At 39.8% G+C, this 18,183-nt stretch overlaps 1 protein-coding gene across 2 annotated transcripts in view; it reads right to left on the bottom strand.

Annotated features, from left to right (window-relative positions):
• The window catches only part of CUNH1orf116 (chromosome unknown C1orf116 homolog), a 29,848-nt gene extending 12,496 nt beyond the window's left edge, over window positions 1–17,352 (bottom strand). Inside the window, exons 1-2 of one of the 2 annotated variants that reach the window (XM_032878157.1) lie at window positions 17,263–17,352; window positions 16,749–16,908 (exon numbers count right to left, since the gene is read on the bottom strand). In XM_032878157.1, the coding sequence (XP_032734048.1) occupies window positions 16,749–16,908; window positions 17,263–17,300 (198 nt within the window). In that variant the 5' untranslated portion in view covers window positions 17,301–17,352. Of the gene's footprint in view, window positions 1–16,748; window positions 17,043–17,262 lie in introns of those variants that run through there. The other variant, XM_032878158.1, reaches the window with a different exon arrangement.
• Window positions 17,353–18,183: the final 831 nt, after the last annotated feature.

The following is an 18,183-nucleotide window of genomic DNA, read 5'->3' as shown; positions in this document are numbered from 1 at the left end:
TTCCCAAGTAGGATATGTGAAACCCACAGCTAATTTGCAGGCTTAATTCTAACAATTAGATTAATCTTTTCCCTTCTCATTTCCGTCTTGTAGCGATTCATAACTCTATTAACAAGATGACACATGCCTTCCATCTTTTCTCTTCCTGTGATCGTGGTTGGGTAGGAAGTAAGAAGTGCAATGATCCTGGGGCCAAGACAGAGAAGAAATGGGGCAGGACTAGTGAGGAGGAAGGAGGAAGTCTGGCATAACCAAGTACCTCTCAGCAGCCTATGGGTAACGAGCTGACTGAGCACTGAAGGGTGGTGACCTCTCTTCGTGGTGTGTCGCTCAAACATGTATGATGGGATAGTGGTGACAAAACAGGAAAGGCACCTCCATCCACATCAGCAGGAGTTCAGTGCAACTGGAGTTACACCCGTGGATGGAATCACCGAGTTGATCCAGCTTCGTAGACGTGCGATTTGAACATTTGCTAGAAAAATGAATTTGACTTAGGAGCATTAACCTCAACGATGATAGCACTGTTTTATTTGCGAACGAACACAGCTTTTCAGTTTATAATAAAATTAATATAGTCAGGAAGGGTTCCTTTCGTTTCACAGGTAGAACTAAGGACATAGACACAATGATTGTTTTGTTCCTCTCTTTCCTTTTAGACATACATCTCTTACTGAAAATTATGAAATATTTCCAATACCCTTGCATAATAAACACCACCGTACCAACACCCAGTTCAAGAAACAGAACATTGCAGTTGAAGTTACTTCCAAACTTTGCCCCCCCTTCCCTCCTACCTCCTCAAAACACACATATGCCCCCGCTGAAATGAACCACTATCCCAAATTTGATGTTCTTCCTTCTCCATATCTTTAAATGTTTTATCCTGGAAACTTTTTTGCTTTGCAAAAGCAAAAGGTGGGTTTGAGGCAAAGGCTCGGTGGACCTATTTTTGCATTCCCAAATCAGAAACACTTAAAAACTAAGGCTCCACAGTTGATGTAGGTCACCATTTGAGGAGGAAGGTGTCATTGCTTTTTGTATTTGAATTCCTGTCTGATGACCTGTGTGAGGACTAATTAGAATCCAGTTGGCCTGACTCATCTACGACCTTCCTCCTTCTCCCTCCTGTATGCTGTTGTGGTATGGTCATCTCCTTGACCGCAAGAGGCCAGTGTATGTTTTCCTTCCTCCGTACAACCTCCTACAGAGGCATCTCATTTCCCCTACACAAGGGCATTTCTCCTATACACACACACACACACACACACTACTTCAAAACCAAAATGTACCACAATCATTGGTTAATCTTTTCCCTTTTGTCCCTTATAAAATTGAGCTCTCTGCAAGATAGCTGTAGACCTCCATTCTAACCATTCATGATACCTATTCATTTACATTATAGTCACATCCTATCAGTGTCTCTTTTCCTTTTCCTCTCCAAAGGAAAAATGAAGGGACTTTGAACATGTGTTACCATCATCCTTAAGAAACAAAGGGTGCCCACCAAGTTCACGGTATTGAGCATGATACTATATGCTGGGCCTGAGTGTTTTTCCAACATATCAAGGGAATAGGAGTATCAAGGGAAGAGGAGATTTTATTCCTCAAGTAGTAGCAAGACCTGGCTTTAAAGAGAAAACAGCTAGGGAAGTGTTCAGATGAGGATGATTATAATTTGACTATAAGGCATGGAATTGATAGGCCATATTAAGACATTGAATAGATCACCAAGTTCTCACTAAAGCGGTATTAATGTTAAGTCTAAAATAATTAGAGGGGAAATAAAGGGTCTAATTAAGTGGGCTGGATGAAGAAATTCTGAAATTAATCATGAAGTAGTTCTTGGGAGTAGATTTTTTTCCTTTCTTTTTTGAGATCAGTGTCTCTTTGGCCCACCTACCATGGAAATTTGCAGGATTCAGCAGTCCTTTGCTTTCCAGTGCTAATGAAAGTTTGAGATCTGAGATCATCTGTTAGGATCAGACAGTTTTGCAAGTAATGCCAAATCTTAACATGTTCAAAACTGAGCTCATCATGTCACCCCACGCTCACCCCAAACATGTTTTCTCTCCCCATGCCAGCTAATTGCATCGCCGTATTCTCACCCAGACTCCGTGCTTCGTAGAAGTCCTCTGCTTTCTCCTGTGAGATCATTCCAGCTCTGCCTCCTCCCTATTCTGCTTCAGGACTGCATTAGTTGTGGGATCGTGGTCCATTGAAGATGTGACAAGACTACAGGAATGTCTTGTTTCACATCTTCCATTTTATAGGTGGACTTATAGATTATCTGAGTTGTTAATCCTCTCAATACTTGGATGCATTTTCATAGCATTCAGGATTAAATTCAAAGTCCCCATGTGACAGAGAAAGACCTTCATGAGCAGGCCCTACATGTTTCTCCTCTCACATATTCAGCCATCTTGTTTATTACAGTCATATCTAATATTTCTGGAACTACCATGCTTTCATATTTCTGGGCCTTTGCACATGCTGTACCCTCTGCTTGTACGCATTCCTTTGAATGAATTCCTGGCTTAGTCTTATCCTTCTTTCAAGTTTCAATTCAAGTACTACCTTCTTTTGGAATGGAATATTACTATAATCTCGTAACACAGCAAATACATCTCTGAATTTAACCTACTAGGATATAACTGTCCTCTTTTTCTCCCTGTAAAATTTGAATTCATGAAGACCATCAGATATTTCTGGGTGTAACTCAATTGTATTATAGTAGTTATATATTAATGCCAAAACTGATGACGAACATTTTGGAAACTGAGGTGCTTTACTCAAGAAAATTGCCCTAAAACTTCATTTTTGGAGATCGTGTTGGTAAACAAGTCATCTACAGCCACAATTTTGCTTATTATTTTTTCTGAATCTTGTCTTTTGACATACTATTACCCTGTACCTTCCCATTCCCATCACATTTACAAGCCCACTTTCCTTTGCACCTGTTTTCTTCTTCTCTTTTGGTACAACAACAACAAAAAATGTTTTTCCAGTAAAATCCATGTGTGCTCTGGATCTCATCTCACAAACTCTATACTTGCATTCTTCTCTCTTACATCATCTTTCTGACCTTTCTTCTAAAGTAATGCCCATCAGGAGCTGCTCAGGTGGCTTAGTCAGTTAAGTGTCTGCCTTGGGCTCAGGTCATGATCTCAGGGTTCCGGGATCATGGAGCCCCGTTCTGGCTCCCTGCTCAGTGGGGAGTCTGCTTTTCCCTCTCCCTCTGCTCCTCCCTGCTGCTTGTGCTCTTTCTCTCTGTTATCAAATAAATAAAATCTTTTTAAAAAGAGTTAAAAAATAATAATGCCCATCAGCATTTGAATATACAACACTTAAGTGTAGTGTTTCTGAAGTCAAACTGTCTGGTTTGATTCTCTGTTTCTTCACATAAAAAAATGCTACTGACAGATGGGCTTTGAGATATACTATGTTTACTTTTCCTTTTCTATTTATCCTTTTTGTCCTTCCATTCTTGCCCACTGTGTAGGTCTCCTCTCAATATGTTCAAATAGAGTATACGATTAGTTTCATCATGAAGAAAGATTTTCCAGAGCATTCTGATTTACTTCCATCTGGATAGGTTTTTCTCTAGACCCATTGCATGGCTGTCATTTTCATATCTGTTTTCATCATCTTACTGGGAAAAATCCTTTTACCTCTTTCTTTTGTTGGACTAACTGGATCTCATATCTTCCTCTTTCCTGAGTTGGCTCTCTCAGTTTTGTTAAAACACATTTTCCAGTAGATTCCCAAGAAAGTGCATAAGATCATACATGTCTGAAATGTCGATATATATTTTTAAAGATTTTATTTATTTATTTGACAGAGAGAGAGAGAGACAGCAAGAGAGGGAACAGAAGCAGGGGGAATGGGAGAAGGAGAAGCAGTCTTCCCGCTGAGCAGGGACCCCCCCCCACACACACTCCATGCGAGACTATCCCAGGACCCTGGGATCATGACCTGAGCCGAAGGCAGACGCTTAATGACTGAACCATGCAGGGGTCCCCGAAATATCGATATTCTAATTACACATTTGATTGATAGCTTGTCGGGGTATAGAATTTTAAGTAGCATCTGCTAGCTTTCAGTATTGCTATTGCAAAGCCCAAAGCATCTATGATTCTAAGTTTAAGGCTTTCTGTTTTCAGTATCCTGAGTTTTCATAATATGCTTTGGAGTGGAGTCTATATTCTGGGTACTCAGTAAATCCAGTCTGGAAATTCATGACATTCAGTATTTTCTTGAATTGTTTCTTTGATGAATTCCTACTATGCATTTCCTCTCTTTCTTTCTTGTTCTTTCTTTAGGAACTTCTATTATTTGGATGTTATTGGACAACTTCCTGGACCTCAAACTCTTTGTTTTGGTACTGAGAGATTTCTCAAAATATCTACAATTTCTATTGTATTTTCAGTTTCCAAGAATTATTGTTTCTTTCTCTGAATTTTTATTACATTTTCTCTAGTTTTACTGATGCAAAATCTTATTACTTTAGGAACCTATATGTAAATATAATGTTAGTGTTTTCCTGCCTCCACAATTTCTAATTTCTCTAAGTCACTTTTTCCTTCTCTTGTTTGTTTTGGCTTCTGTGTTTCTTAACCGACTGAGCCACCCAGGCATCCCAGATTCTGTGTTTCTTATTAAAGAATATATTCCGATGTCTGATAATTCTTGGCTATCCACTCCAAGAATGTGTCAACAAAAAGCTAAGTTTTGAGGCACGGCTGGGCCTGGTTGACTGTAGACCTTGCTAAAGAGTGATCTCATAGGACCATTTGGTTGGAAAATCTTTGATGCCCACAATGGCCTGTTTGGATTCCTCAGAGAGGAGTTTTCCAAAATCCTTCCTGAAGGGCATCATTCTGGCAGCTGGCATTCTTGGATCCTATCGGCAGAGGAAGGTTATTTGGTCCCAGCATCTAGTGTATAAAAATGTCACTTCATCCCCTTAGCTTTAGCACAGAGACCCTATTTACCCCGAAAGGGGATGTAGCAAGCAAGCTCTTAGCTGCTCTGAGAGGGAGAGAAGATCTGAGAGGTCTTACTGTTTCTTAACCAGACTCTTCAGTCTTCTTCCTGATTTTTTTCCCACCTCTGTTTTCAGGGGTCCTAATGCCACTGATCCTTGAATTTTTGAGGGGGATCTTCATGGAAAAAGTAGGGTTATTGGCTTAGGATCAGCTTTTCCAAATGTGGTAGGTCACTTAATACTCACCCAACTGCCAGCTAGCTTCCAAAATTTTGTTGTTATTTTTCATCCCACCATCTTTGTCCTTCAGTTTTATGCCTTTCAATAACTCTCATAGAGTTACTGTGAAGATTACATGAGGTAATACATGAAACATGCTTATAACATTGTAAGCACTCAACAAATACTATTATAATTATTGCCATCCCATCACTTAAATAGGTTCCTGCAGAAGCCTCCTCCTAACTGGTGCTCCACTTCCATTCTTGCCCCCTTCAATCCATTCTCCTGAGGGCAGTTCAAAGAACTTGGGAGAAACCTAAATCGGATGCTTTACTTAATGTGCTATGATGTCCTCCCAGTTATCTTAGGATAACTTGATTTTTCATTTTTATTTAACTTTTTATTTTTTAGAGAGAGAGAGAGAGAATGTGTGAGCCAGGGGGTGTGAAGCGACAGAGGAAGAGAAGTTTTTTTTGTTTGTTTGTTTGTTTTTTAAGATTTTATTTATTTGACGGACAGAGATCACAAGTAGTCGGGGGGGGGGGGAAGCAGGCTTCCTGCTGAGCAGAACCCTGGGATCATGACCTGAGCTGAAGGCAGAGGCTTTAACCCACTGAGCCACCCAGGTGCCCCGAGGGAGAGAATCTTAAGCTGACTACATGTCCAGCATAGAGCCCAACACAGGGCTCGATCTCACAACTCAGAAATCATGACCTTGGATAAGTATCCAATCAGGAGTTGGATACTTAAACAACTGAGCCACCCAGGCACTCCAGGATAACTTTATTCTTGTTATACATTGATTTCATTCATTCATAGGCTCGTTCATCCAAATATGTAATGAATATTCCCTACGTGTCCAGTAGTTTGTTAGGTGCTGAGAATACAGTGGTAATAAGGGAGAACTGGTCCCTGCCCTTGTGGACAGACTGTTTGGAGACACACCAATGGCTAGACCAGCCTGGAAAATGTTTCATTTCCTCCTGCAGTGTAGTGTTTGCAAATGCTGTACCCCTTACTCTTCAAATGACTAACTCCTATTCATGCTTCAGGTTTCAACTTAGTCACCTTCTCAAAAAGACTTTCTCAGATTCACCACTTTTTTTTTTTTAAGATTTTATTCATTTATTTGACAGACAGAGATCACAAGTAGGCAGAGAGGCAGTCAGAGAGAGAGAGGAAGAAGCAGGCTCCCTGCCAAGCAAAGAGCCCAATATGGGACTCGATCCCAGGACCCTGAGATCATGACCTGAGCTGAAGGCAGAGGCTTAAACCTCTGAGCCACCCAGGCACTCCCCACATTATTCTCCTCCTAATTAGAATCTCTACCCCCGCCACATTATTCTCCTCCTAACACCTGTATTTTTTTTTAACTTTTTAAAGATTTTATTTATTTATTTGACAGAGATCACAAGCAGGCAGAGAGGCAGGCAGAGAGAGAGGAAGGGAAGCAGGCTCTCCGCTGAGCAGAGAGCTCGATGTGGGCTCGATCCCAGGACCCTGAGATCATGACCTGAGCCGAAGGCGGAGGCTTTAACCCACTGAGCCACCCAGGTGCCCCCAAAATATATTTTTTTTAATGTTCAAACATTTACTGAATATTTACTGTGGACCAGGAACTTTGCTAGAGGCTGGGGATAAAGCCCCTGTCCTAGAGAAGCCAGTGTCTTAGTTGGAGGGGATATTATATATAAAAACACATATATCATGGACAAATGTCACATCAAGTGGTGGTGAGGGCCATAAAAAAAATCAGAGAGATGGGGGTAACTTGGGAAGTGGGAGATCTAGAGAGGAATTCAAAGAGCTGCCCTGGAGGAGTGAGCATGAACACTTTGAACACTAGCTGTGTCAGACTTACAGTTGTGCTGATGTCTATATACTCTACTTTATGAGCCAATTAAGGGATTATCAGGAAAAATTTTGTCCATACTTTGTATTTAACTTCAGTGTTGACTTTGAACCAAGTAAGCTTCAAACTTGAAAGTCATAGCTTTCAACCCACTGCAATTATTCAATTGCAGGGTTTTAGAACATGCCCAAGTCACTGAGACACCTGCTCTGATGTCTTAAGATTCATTAATGAAGCCCATCGATGTAATACAGAGAAATGCCATCAATAAGATCAGAAAACTCTTCCTGATGTACAGAAGGAATTTTAGAGGATAGAAAGGCAGAGCAACAGTTAAGAGGCAGTCACAAAAGCAGAGGATTGATTTGTTCACGGCTTCTTGCTCACGAATTCTTGACTTTTTTTTAACTCACACATAGGAAAATCGTAACTTTAGTGAGCTTAGGGAAGTATGTTCCTGATTGGCACTTGATTCCATCAGATACAGTCAAAATTGTCTAAAAACACAATAGAGACAAAGGCAATCCGCATTAGAACAAATTTTTTTAAATAGAAAAAGTATTTGGGATGCTTACTTTCTATTCTTGAACCTCTCACTTTAGGCTTAGCGATATCATAAGATAAGCATAATATAGACTTCTGCCACACATCTAAGGCCTGCTCTGCAGCCTCTGCTGGGTTACTAAATCAGAACCCAAGTCACTCCTTTTTAAACACTAATGGGATGGTACAGAGGAAAACACAAAACAGAGAAAATTTGTTTTTCCCCTAGGGAAGAATTTCCTTGTGTAAGTATCTATTTATTTCACAACTAGCCCTTGAAACAGAATTTTCAAGATGTCAGGGACCAAATGACCTCTAGCTCTGTTTCTCACAAGGCAGGAGGCTCTATCACGGCACTCGAGCTCCGGTGTTAAAGCATCCCCTTCTGTTTGTATTGTTTCCATGGTAAGCTTTATTTTCCAATATTCACCCCTTATTGGTCTGAGTTCTTTCTTCTAGAGCCTTAGAGCATAAATCTACTTCACTTTCACCCAATGCTTCCCAGAATGTGAAGTTGTCCAATCAACCTGAGATCTCTTTTCTCTTCTCCAGTTCCTTCAGCTATCACGAGTTGTCAAACTTTAGTTTTTCATGATGTTTTACATGTGAAATCCTCCCCGTCCAAACCCCTAACGCAATGTGACTAAAGCAGTATACATTAACACTACTGCTTCCCTTTCCTCTAGATCTCTTAACTACTAAAATGCAACTGTTTCTGCAGCCCAAGTCATGTCACCCTGTTGGGATAGACTTCAGATTAAAATATCATTGCTATTTCTTCACCACATCAACTACAGAGCAGTTTTACCTGTGCTGGACTCATATAATAGACTGTTTTAGAACTTCAGGGCAGGGTTTCACATTTGTGATTATTCAATCCTGGGCTTTTTCAGCCTGTTGAGAGTTTTGAATTGTCATTCATTGTACTATCAATATCAGTCTCATATATATATATATATATATATATATATATATATATATATATATACACACACACACACATTTTAAGATTTTACTTATTTATTTATGGGAGAGAGAGAGAGAGCGAGCACACAAGCAGGGGGAGCGACAGGCAGAGGGAGAAGCAGGCTCCTTGTTGAGCAGAGAGCCCCATGTGGGGCTCGATCCCAGGACCCTGAGATCATGACCTGAGCCAAAGGCAGATGCTTAACCGACTGAGCCACCCAGGCACTCCTCTTCTGGATTTACATTATCTGCAAATTTAATAACGGTCTTTAAGTAGTGGATGGAAAGGGATTGCATGAGGCCAAGGACGTAGGACTGACCTAAGTCATCAAAGGTCTCTGAAAGTTGATATGGACTCATTTAAACAACTGTGGTTACAGTGGTGGTTCTCAAACTTTATCATGCATCAAAATCTGAACAGATTGTTGGCCTCATTTCTGATTTCTGAGAATTTGCTTCTCTAACAAGTTCCCAGGTAATACGATGAGCACACTTCAAGAAGCATTGCTTTATGGGTAAAGTTACTTGTTTAACAAGCTGCCATCACACAGTCCCTGAGATTCCTTACAGACCTTTTTAATGAGGTTTGGTTGACTTATTCTTAGGTTGGATTTATGCTGACCACCCCTCACCCCCAAATGAATTTTGTCCTGGTGCACAAATGGATTAGATTACATCGTGGTTCCACTTCTAGATTTTTAAAGCTTCAGTGAGAAGGAAAGGGTAAGTAGTTCAAGTTAAGAGTCTTAAACTCCATTAAGTCAATTCCAGGAACTTCAGTGTTGTTTCCAGTAACTCCAGTGTTGTTTCAAATAAGATTAGTTTTCCCACAGAGATGTTGCAGTATCCAAAGAGATCTAAGTTCACGTCGATCTTAGTCTATTAGAAATGAAAGGCACCATTTGGCCTTCCCACAATTATTCAGCAAGACACTGACTTTACGTCCTTTGGGAGCTGAATGCATATCAGAAAATTTGTGGTCAAGGAAGGAAAATTTCAAATGTCCTCCGGTGTCAAAAAGAAGAAACATTGTAGTTTGTCCTGTCAAAGCCATTAAGATCCCACCTACAGAGTGAGATTGGGCAGATGTTGGTACCCGAGTCAAATCAGTGGCCCATTAGCTTTTGGTAATAAAAATGTAACGAGTGTGGCGGCCGTCCACTGGTCCTTTGTCCTCACCCCAAAATATGCTCAGACAACAATATTTTCACTCCATTTATTCCTTCAAAACAAGTCACTTCATACAGCATCAGGTATTTAAAATCATAGACCTCATAAATAAAATCAATTCATCTTAATGACAATGGCAAAATCACACGAATTGTACAAAATGAAGTAAGACATCTCCCAGGTAGCAGCAGGGCATGAACTTTGAAAAAATGCTGGCAAATAGACAAAAGAACAATTTTTAAACAAGAAAACACTGTCTATCTTTATGAAGAAACATATGCCAAGAAACAGAACTTCTGTTTTGCCCTTACCTACTACCTTTTCAAGTCATGTGCTAAGCTCTGAATTTGACAATCCATGGTTTCCTTTTTGCTTCAGGACTCTCCACCTACCTTGCCTCCCCTCCATCAATACAGGAAATAGAGGACTACTGTTATTCTCTATCCTTTTTGACAAACTTATACATATTTATTTTGCATTTTAAGCTGAATTCAATACTTCTTTAAAGGGAAAACATTACTCTTTGCTAAGGAAATTGTTTTTCCTGTAAACAGCTGGAGTCCTGAATGGCACCAAGATGAACTGGAAACCTGACAAGAATTAGGCGCCCTGGTGCTTTAAGTAACTTATGGGCTACAACTTACTGCATATCCTATACCAGGTCTAAGAGCAGGCTCATGTAATCTTAGTAGAAATTCTATACCTTCCTTAGGTTAACTTGTTACCTACAACTTAACCATATCATATCTTCATATCACATTATATCCCTAAGCAACTAGATGTGGCTATTTTTGAAAGTATAAAAAGGTATCATAGCAAAATGCTTCTATTCATGGTTTATATATTAATGACAAGTTTCTCAGTTATGCCAAGAAATGGGTACATTCTATGCCAAGAAATGGGTAAGAAGGGTTAGGAAGACACAATGCATTGCTTGAAAAGTTTTTCAAAGTGTGTTCATGACTAAGGAATGTATCCATTTGAGGACCTTTCTGTTTAAGTGGTACTTCATCCCCCTTTCTCTTTAATCTAAAATAGCAGTCTCCTTTAAATTCACATGGACCAAGACCTAAATCAGCATCCCACAACTCAGTATCAATATAACAATTTCTTCAAAGTCAAATATTCAAAGCTTTGTAAACAAAATGCCAGCTAATTTTTGGAAGAGAAACAAATAAAACCCTTTCCCACAATCAGGCAAGGTTTATAGTCTAATTTGAGTTAAATGTGCTGAAATATTATAACTCTTAGTAAGAAAACATCTTTAATGAACTAGCTTATTCAAATCAAGTGTTTCACTTTAGACTTAAAAATGACACTTTTAAGGCTAAAAAATCAGCTCCCTTAAAGTAAGTTTGCTTAGAAACAAATGAAGAGTTTTAAGAATCTAATCTTTTCCAAGTTGGTATAGTCATCTTTTTACTACAAGGACAAATTTGAATACTGCACTGTAAAATGAGAAAGAATAATCACATTATACAAACAGGTAACTTTTTGAATGCTAGGGCACAGAGCATGCTCCTAAGTTACTGAAACCAAGTTCCACGGTTATCAAAAACCAGAATGTTTTACCACTGGATACAATACACACTGATGGCAATTGTTGATTAAGAAGAGCTGATTGTTAGCAGCTCAAGAATTGTATTTTAATGCCTTGAGCAAGATCCCTGGAGAGGGCGAACATGTAAACTTTTACTTCGTATTTTTTTAAAGTGCTGCAAATAATAACAAATGTGTGTCTCAACACATGACAGAACATAAATCTTAATATATGAAAGTTTAAGAAGGCCACCTGATCCATAAAGAAAACAATTACTCTAATTTTACTTACTCCTCATTCTAACTGTCTCAAAAAAGACACAGAAAACTATGTTTAGCTAGGGCAACTTGCAACATCCATGTTTTAATGCCTACACAGCATAGAAAGCATATGCTAGATAAGCAAGTTGGGTGTGGGCACTTAGGGGCATTTATAGAAAGATAACACAGTAATGCATTCCTGATGATGACTTTGCTGGGCTTCAACTTCATGGATTAATCAACTGGCATGATTGTATTAGTTTTTGCCAACAGGGTCAAGCTGACCAGCAGCCAAACTTTCAAGGGTACTCCTTGATGACGCTCATTTTTCAAGGAAATAATATTAATCATATTTCATGGGAAATAATTAAGAAACCAACTAGGAATGATTAACAAAAGATGTACCACACTGATGTCCTTCTATGGCTGTCACATCACAAAATTCCCAGGGATAGTAATTTTAACCTCTGAAAACATTCTACCTAGAAGTGCATCTTTACTGCCCTACACCAGATCTCTAAGTCCAGAGCAAACTATACTCATTTGAATTTAAAAAATATTCTTGCGTGGCACTCAAAAATGGAATAAATGGAAGAAGGGTTTCATTCTGCTCAAGCGCAAATTTAAAGAAAAAGTTTCTTTTGATCCTGCTGCAAGTACTAAATCCATAGGTTTCAAAATTCTGAAGATTAGCATTTACATACATTAATAAACTAATCTCAAGACTATACTAAGTGCAGTAAAACAAAAAAATCTTTAGATTCTGTGAGGTTTATAAGCTTGAGTTTAGAAAGAGCACAAGTTTAGGTTTTGAATCCTCAATAACTAAATCAAATTGTCTGCAAATAATGCATCATCTTGGATTTTCCATGATCAGAACATTCAAGTCTAGTGCTGAATTTCAGCAACGGATTAATTTATAACTCATTATTGAGAGCCATTTGACTGAGTTATCGGTGTCCAGTTGGTGAATGGACAACCCAGGTAACAGGTAAAATAGAGTAAGATCCCTGGAATCAACACTTGACACTTGCTATGGAAGTATAAGCTTAAATATGGAAACAAAAACACTTAAAATGAAGGGGCTTAATTTTATAAAATATCAGGTTCTATTTCTTTCTTTTTTTTTTTTTTTTAAGATTTTATTTATTTATTTGAGAGAGAGAAAGAATGAGAATGAGAGGGAGTGGTCAGAGGGAGCAGCAGACTCCCCACCTAGCAGGAAGCCCGATGTGGGACCCGATCCTAGGACTCCAGGATCATGACCTGAGCCGAAGGCAGTCACCCAACCAACTGAGCCACCTAGGCGCTCTCAGGTTCTATTTCTACTTGTTAAATTAACCCAATGTAGATAAAATATACTCAATTTTAAAGGGACAGAAATTTATGTAGGAAAACATATCAACACATGCTCGGTACATTATAAATTACTCAATAAATATTTGTTGCATGAATAAACTTTTCTAAAATTGCAGTAAGCAAATGTCAAGTTTGGCTCCTTAAGTACCTAAGACAGGAAGGCAAGCTTCAAGAATAATGACATGTAAAGCTCAATTTGATGCATGTTACCCAGTGATATACTCTTAACTTCTAGTTTTAAAGGTAATTATTTTCTGGGGAAAATAAGAGATACAAAAATCTTTAGACCAAAATGACAGCCAGGTACAAAGAGATCTTCAAACATATTCATTTCTACATATTATGATTGCCAAACATTAAGTATCGCAAGCTTACAACTGCTATTTTTTAAGGCTCAGTAAAAATAGAAAATTAAACCTTTAAGTTAGACTGACCATAACTTATAATGCCTAAAGCAGCTATTCACAAAATACATACTTAAGAAATGTCACCTAATGATTTCAAGCATACTTCATGAATTCTTCCTTAAAAGAATTTTCCACTAAATTGTTTACGGGCTCCTTAATTTTATACGACCACCTCCGCCAAGGGAAAGTGCTAAAAGTAAATCTCAATTTTAAAACATTTGCAAGAAGATATGCTGAAAGAGAAAGAAGTGCTTTAAAGTATAGCATTGGTTTTGAAAGTGAGATACTTCATCAAAAAATGAGACCAAGATAACGAAACTTTACAACAAGCCTCTTCACATTTTGTGAGATAATACATAACAAATTATAATTTAGCATCCCTGATCTTCTGAAGAATTAAGAAAAGAGGTAGAAAACTTTTATCTGGAAGATCTCATAGTGAAGCTAATTTTAGAGGGTGTGCCTTGCAGTTTAGCCCACCAAGCAAATGATTACACATCTACTATTAGGAAGAAGCAGAATTCCAAAAAAGCTGAATAAGGCAAGGATTTAAAAACTGTCGTATTTTGGGAGTGAAACAAATTCAATGTTATTATCCAAACTACTTTAAAACTCTTCAAAAGCCAAAGTAAAAGATTGTAGATAAGCAAAGTGCTAATTGTCAGAAATGTGAAATTATTCAAAAGAGCATTAGTGGCCAGATAAGGCTAGCATGGAAAAAAATACTGTTTAGTTGAGCGAAAGATCTCACAAAAACCAAATCAAAGCACAGCATTATCACTTTAGATGAAGGCTGTTTTTTAGGAGTTGAGAAAAAAGCTGAGGAAAGTTAATCCTCCCAGACAAATGTTTATGTAAAAAACCAAAAATCAAGCACTCGATTTCAAGAAACTTGCATTAAAAAATAAATACCCTGCTTAATTTAAATGTTTTATCTAACGAGACAAACATCAATAAATGAGTTGCATTAAAATATGAGGCCAACGGTCTTTTAAAGCTTTAGTAAGCTGCTCAGGCACCTTTTCCCTCATACATTCTACTTTTATACACTAGAAATCCTAAATTGGGCACTATCAGTTCCTTAGGTAACATTCTCAAGGAACACACTCATCCCTGTAAAAATTGCTTGTAATGTACTTATAACTGATTAAGTACATACTTATAAAGTCTACCAAATTGTAATATAAAATCGGTTTTGACAATTCTGAGTATCTTCATTCGAGGAATCAATTCATAATTTAGAAACTATTAACTCAATCAGAGTTTTTAAAAGGACTCAATTATGGAGACATCATGGTTTATGTCCAGTGGCCTCTAGTGAGGCCTTCTGCGTTACTCAAAATATCAAGTTGTTTTCTTCTACAGGTTAATGCTGCTGGGTGCTAGTTTACAGTACTAAAATTCCAATCTTCAGGTTAGTGTCAGTAGGTAGCAAGGACCACCTATTCTGTGACGCCAGTAGAGAAAGGGCATGTATCACCACTGTAGACACACATCTGTAAACTTGCACACTAATTTTAATCTTAACAAGGAATTTCAGTGTCTTAGTGGTTTTAAGTTAAAAAGACGGTTCAAGCATTGTGTCCTTTTGTTCTTTACGGTTACGAATAGCTTATTGGAAAACCCAGAGCCTTCTGGATCTGTGAGGTAGTTGGCGGCAATCCTCATCATGCATAGATCACACTTCTCCGAAGTTGGTATGGCCTGTTTCCTTGGCATGGTCCCTTGCTTCTGCTTGTCCAGTTAATCCCTTCTGACATACCATGCATCTCAGGGTGAAGCGGTTTACATCAGTAAATTGTCTCTTTCTTCTAGCTTCATCTGCTAATTCCAGTGCTTGTACAAGAACAATATCATCATTAGAGGAGAAAATGGTCAGAGGCGGGGTGTCTGGGTCAGGGAAGTTACGCTGAAGTGGATCATAGTGGATGCCATCATATATAAGCAGGACCCTTTTGGTATATCCTGCATCTTCCCCAAAACGATCAATTCTTACTGTCTGTGTATCCACTACACATATTTCACACTGATAAAATTTAGACAAAATTGATATCTCAATAGCTCCTCCCCAAGTATCATCCCTTTTGATCCAGTCACAGTACTCTTGATTTGTTTTTCCCAGGATTGCCTCACTATAGAAGTCTGGATCACTTGCTACAATTTGTGCTATGAGGCGTCTCATCTCAGGGGCACAAGCTGGATTCAAGACTCCACCTTCTACAACATAGTATACACTGGTAAAGAGGCAAGAGTTGTCTGCTGGGACCACAGTTCTGTTAAGCACAGGCAAAGTTTCCCTGACGTAACTAGGAGCACCATGTTTTGTAAATGCAGGTGACGTTTTGGGCCTGGTTTGGTCTTCTTCAACGATGAGCATGTCGCCTGTTAAAAATAAAACAAACCCAGAACTGCAGAGAAATTACTGATGAAAGTGGTTGTTCACTAGCCAAGTCTTTAAAGTTACAAACAGAAGGAGCTGAAGTATAAACTGGCTTACTAGGGAGAATACGAACAGGCAAACAGTAACACTTCTTGTTCACTCCTTCTCCGTAAAGATGAAAACAGAACAAAGAAGAAAAACATCTTAGGCTGCATTCCAATTCAGTGAAGGAGCCCTGGTTATACACCTTTATGCTTACTTAAAAAGATACATTTCAAGAACAAAATTTCCTTAATCCTTCCTCTCTGCATTCTGAAGAGTACTGTGACTTCCAAAAAGTGTTCACCCTAGACTAGACCACTAGGGGGTTCTCGTTCCTCTGAAACTTAACATAGCCACCCTGTTTAGTGTTTACAGGATCTTTGACACAACAGCTGAAAGCGTTTAATGATCAATATTGCTATTCAAGTTTTGATACTGGACAGAAATAACTGCTACTGTTTAGAATCTGAAAGGGCCTCCAGTGGATGTGTAAAACCGTACTCTAAAATGAGTATGCGCGAAGTGATTGTTTAGCGAAGTATACGCGAAGTATACGCGAAGGTGATTGCAAAAAACAACCGGGGAAGCAAAAAAAAGAAAAAAGTGTCCTGAACACTTCAGACCTGCTATCTTCTTCCAGGTTATGGGGGAAAGAGCCACCAGGACAGAGAAGATAGATCTCATTTTTCTTTCTTTCTTTTTTTTTTTTTTTTTACTTTTGTGGATACAGAAGGAAAAACAAAATGAATGAGACGTTTTCAAGGTAGACTGAAGAAAGGGGGGCTCCGAGGCTTTGGGCTTCTCATGTAGGTTGGGTCCTCGCTCTCTCTTCCCATCATATATAAAGTCGAGGACTTGCTAGCCACCTGCCCGGCCTCCGTCAGAGTTCTCCGTTATTTAACCCATCTTTATCTCTGTTCTCAAACCCCCCAAATGACCCACAGACCAGTTCTCTGTTCTCCCCCACGCCCCTCTTCGTCCTCCCAGGGTTTTCCCTGGCCCCGGGCTCAATTCCCTTACCTGACTGGATGGGCAAATCCCCAAGAATGGTATCCTCGTTGCTGAGGTCCAGGCATTCGGGCGGGTATCCGACGAGGATTCGCTGACAGCCGGGGGCGATCCCGGTGATGGCGGCAATTTGACTCTGGAGTTCCCGCACTCGGGTCCGGCTAGACAACCCCTGCAAAACATGGGTGCCATCCTTGGCTTTGCAGCGGAGCCGCCACATCGTGTCGGTCCAGCTGCCCGCAGGCCCCACAGTCGTGGGGCCAGCTTTAGTCCCGGCAGCAGGTCGGCCAACGCCGCCGGGGCAACCAGCCGCCGGATGGACTCCAAAATGGCCACCCTTTGCCGGGCCAAACATCGCGAGAAATCGCTGGTGGCCACAGATCTCGCGATAGTTTCCGGTAGCGTAAGCTTTTAGGGCTTTAAGGAGCGCGAACTCTTTTAAAGAGACAACTAACTCACTGCGGCCAACCCTAGGGAGCCAAAGGATGATTTATCCGTATTCCTAAAGTACCAGTGGCTTTGCTACCTGTAGAGTAAGTGCGGTGCCTTGTGTGTTGGCAGCATATATGCTCAAGGAGAGAGGGCGGAGGAAGGAGTCCTGAATCTGGTACATCGGAATGTAACCTTGCGTTAGGTCGGTAATTATTAAATTGGGGCTTCCAAATTACACGGCAAAAATAGAATCATCGTTCAGAACGCAAACGAATGCCAAGAATGGCCAGTGAGTCAAAAGACCTGCCAAAACAACCAGACACTCGTGACCAGACTCATGGCTGCAGCAAACATTGACTCATTGAGGTTAAGGAAACCGGACCGGCCTTGCCACCTTGACGCCGTAATTTGAAAAGTCCCATTTGCCACATCAGAAAGCGCAGTATGAGGTCAGCATCTGGGCCTAGGGCAATTGCTACATTTGGGTGGTAGCAGTATAAGGAGGAGGAGAGAAGAGGACTAACGTGTGTCATCAGGATTCCAGTTCAGGCCCTGGGTGTACTGATAGGAAGACGACTCCATTCTTGACTTTAGTATTGCAAGTACTGTCATCGGTACAGAGGGTCGGGAGTAAAAGGTCCATAACCATTGAATTTCACAGCCACGTGATAATGCTAGACTATGTGACTTTTTCCAGCCCTGTGTCCCTAGAACCAAGGACTGTGCCTCCCATATAAGTGCTCAATACAAACCTGCCAAATGGATAAAGGCAGTTGTACTGGGGCAGATAAGGCAACCATAACGCAACACACTGGGAGTTGTAAAAAGCTCCAGAAGGGGACACTAGTGGAGCTGTTCTGAAGGATGAATTTAATCCCCAGCTGAAGGAGGCATAAAGACATCTCTGAATTTCCCTTTTCCAAGAAATCCACATTCCTTGTTCTTTTTCCATCCTGGATTGGAAGAAGCACGCCTGCATGGAGTGGGTTTATCAGCAAAATCAAGCATCATCAGA

This window comes from Lontra canadensis, unplaced genomic scaffold (assembly GCF_010015895.1).
Source record: "Lontra canadensis isolate GAN:19392208 unplaced genomic scaffold, GSC_riverotter_1.0 scaffold63, whole genome shotgun sequence".
Lineage (NCBI taxonomy): Eukaryota > Metazoa > Chordata > Mammalia > Carnivora > Mustelidae > Lontra > Lontra canadensis.
Note: the sequence above shows the minus strand (reverse complement) of the source record. Positions and strands in the feature narration are given on the sequence as shown.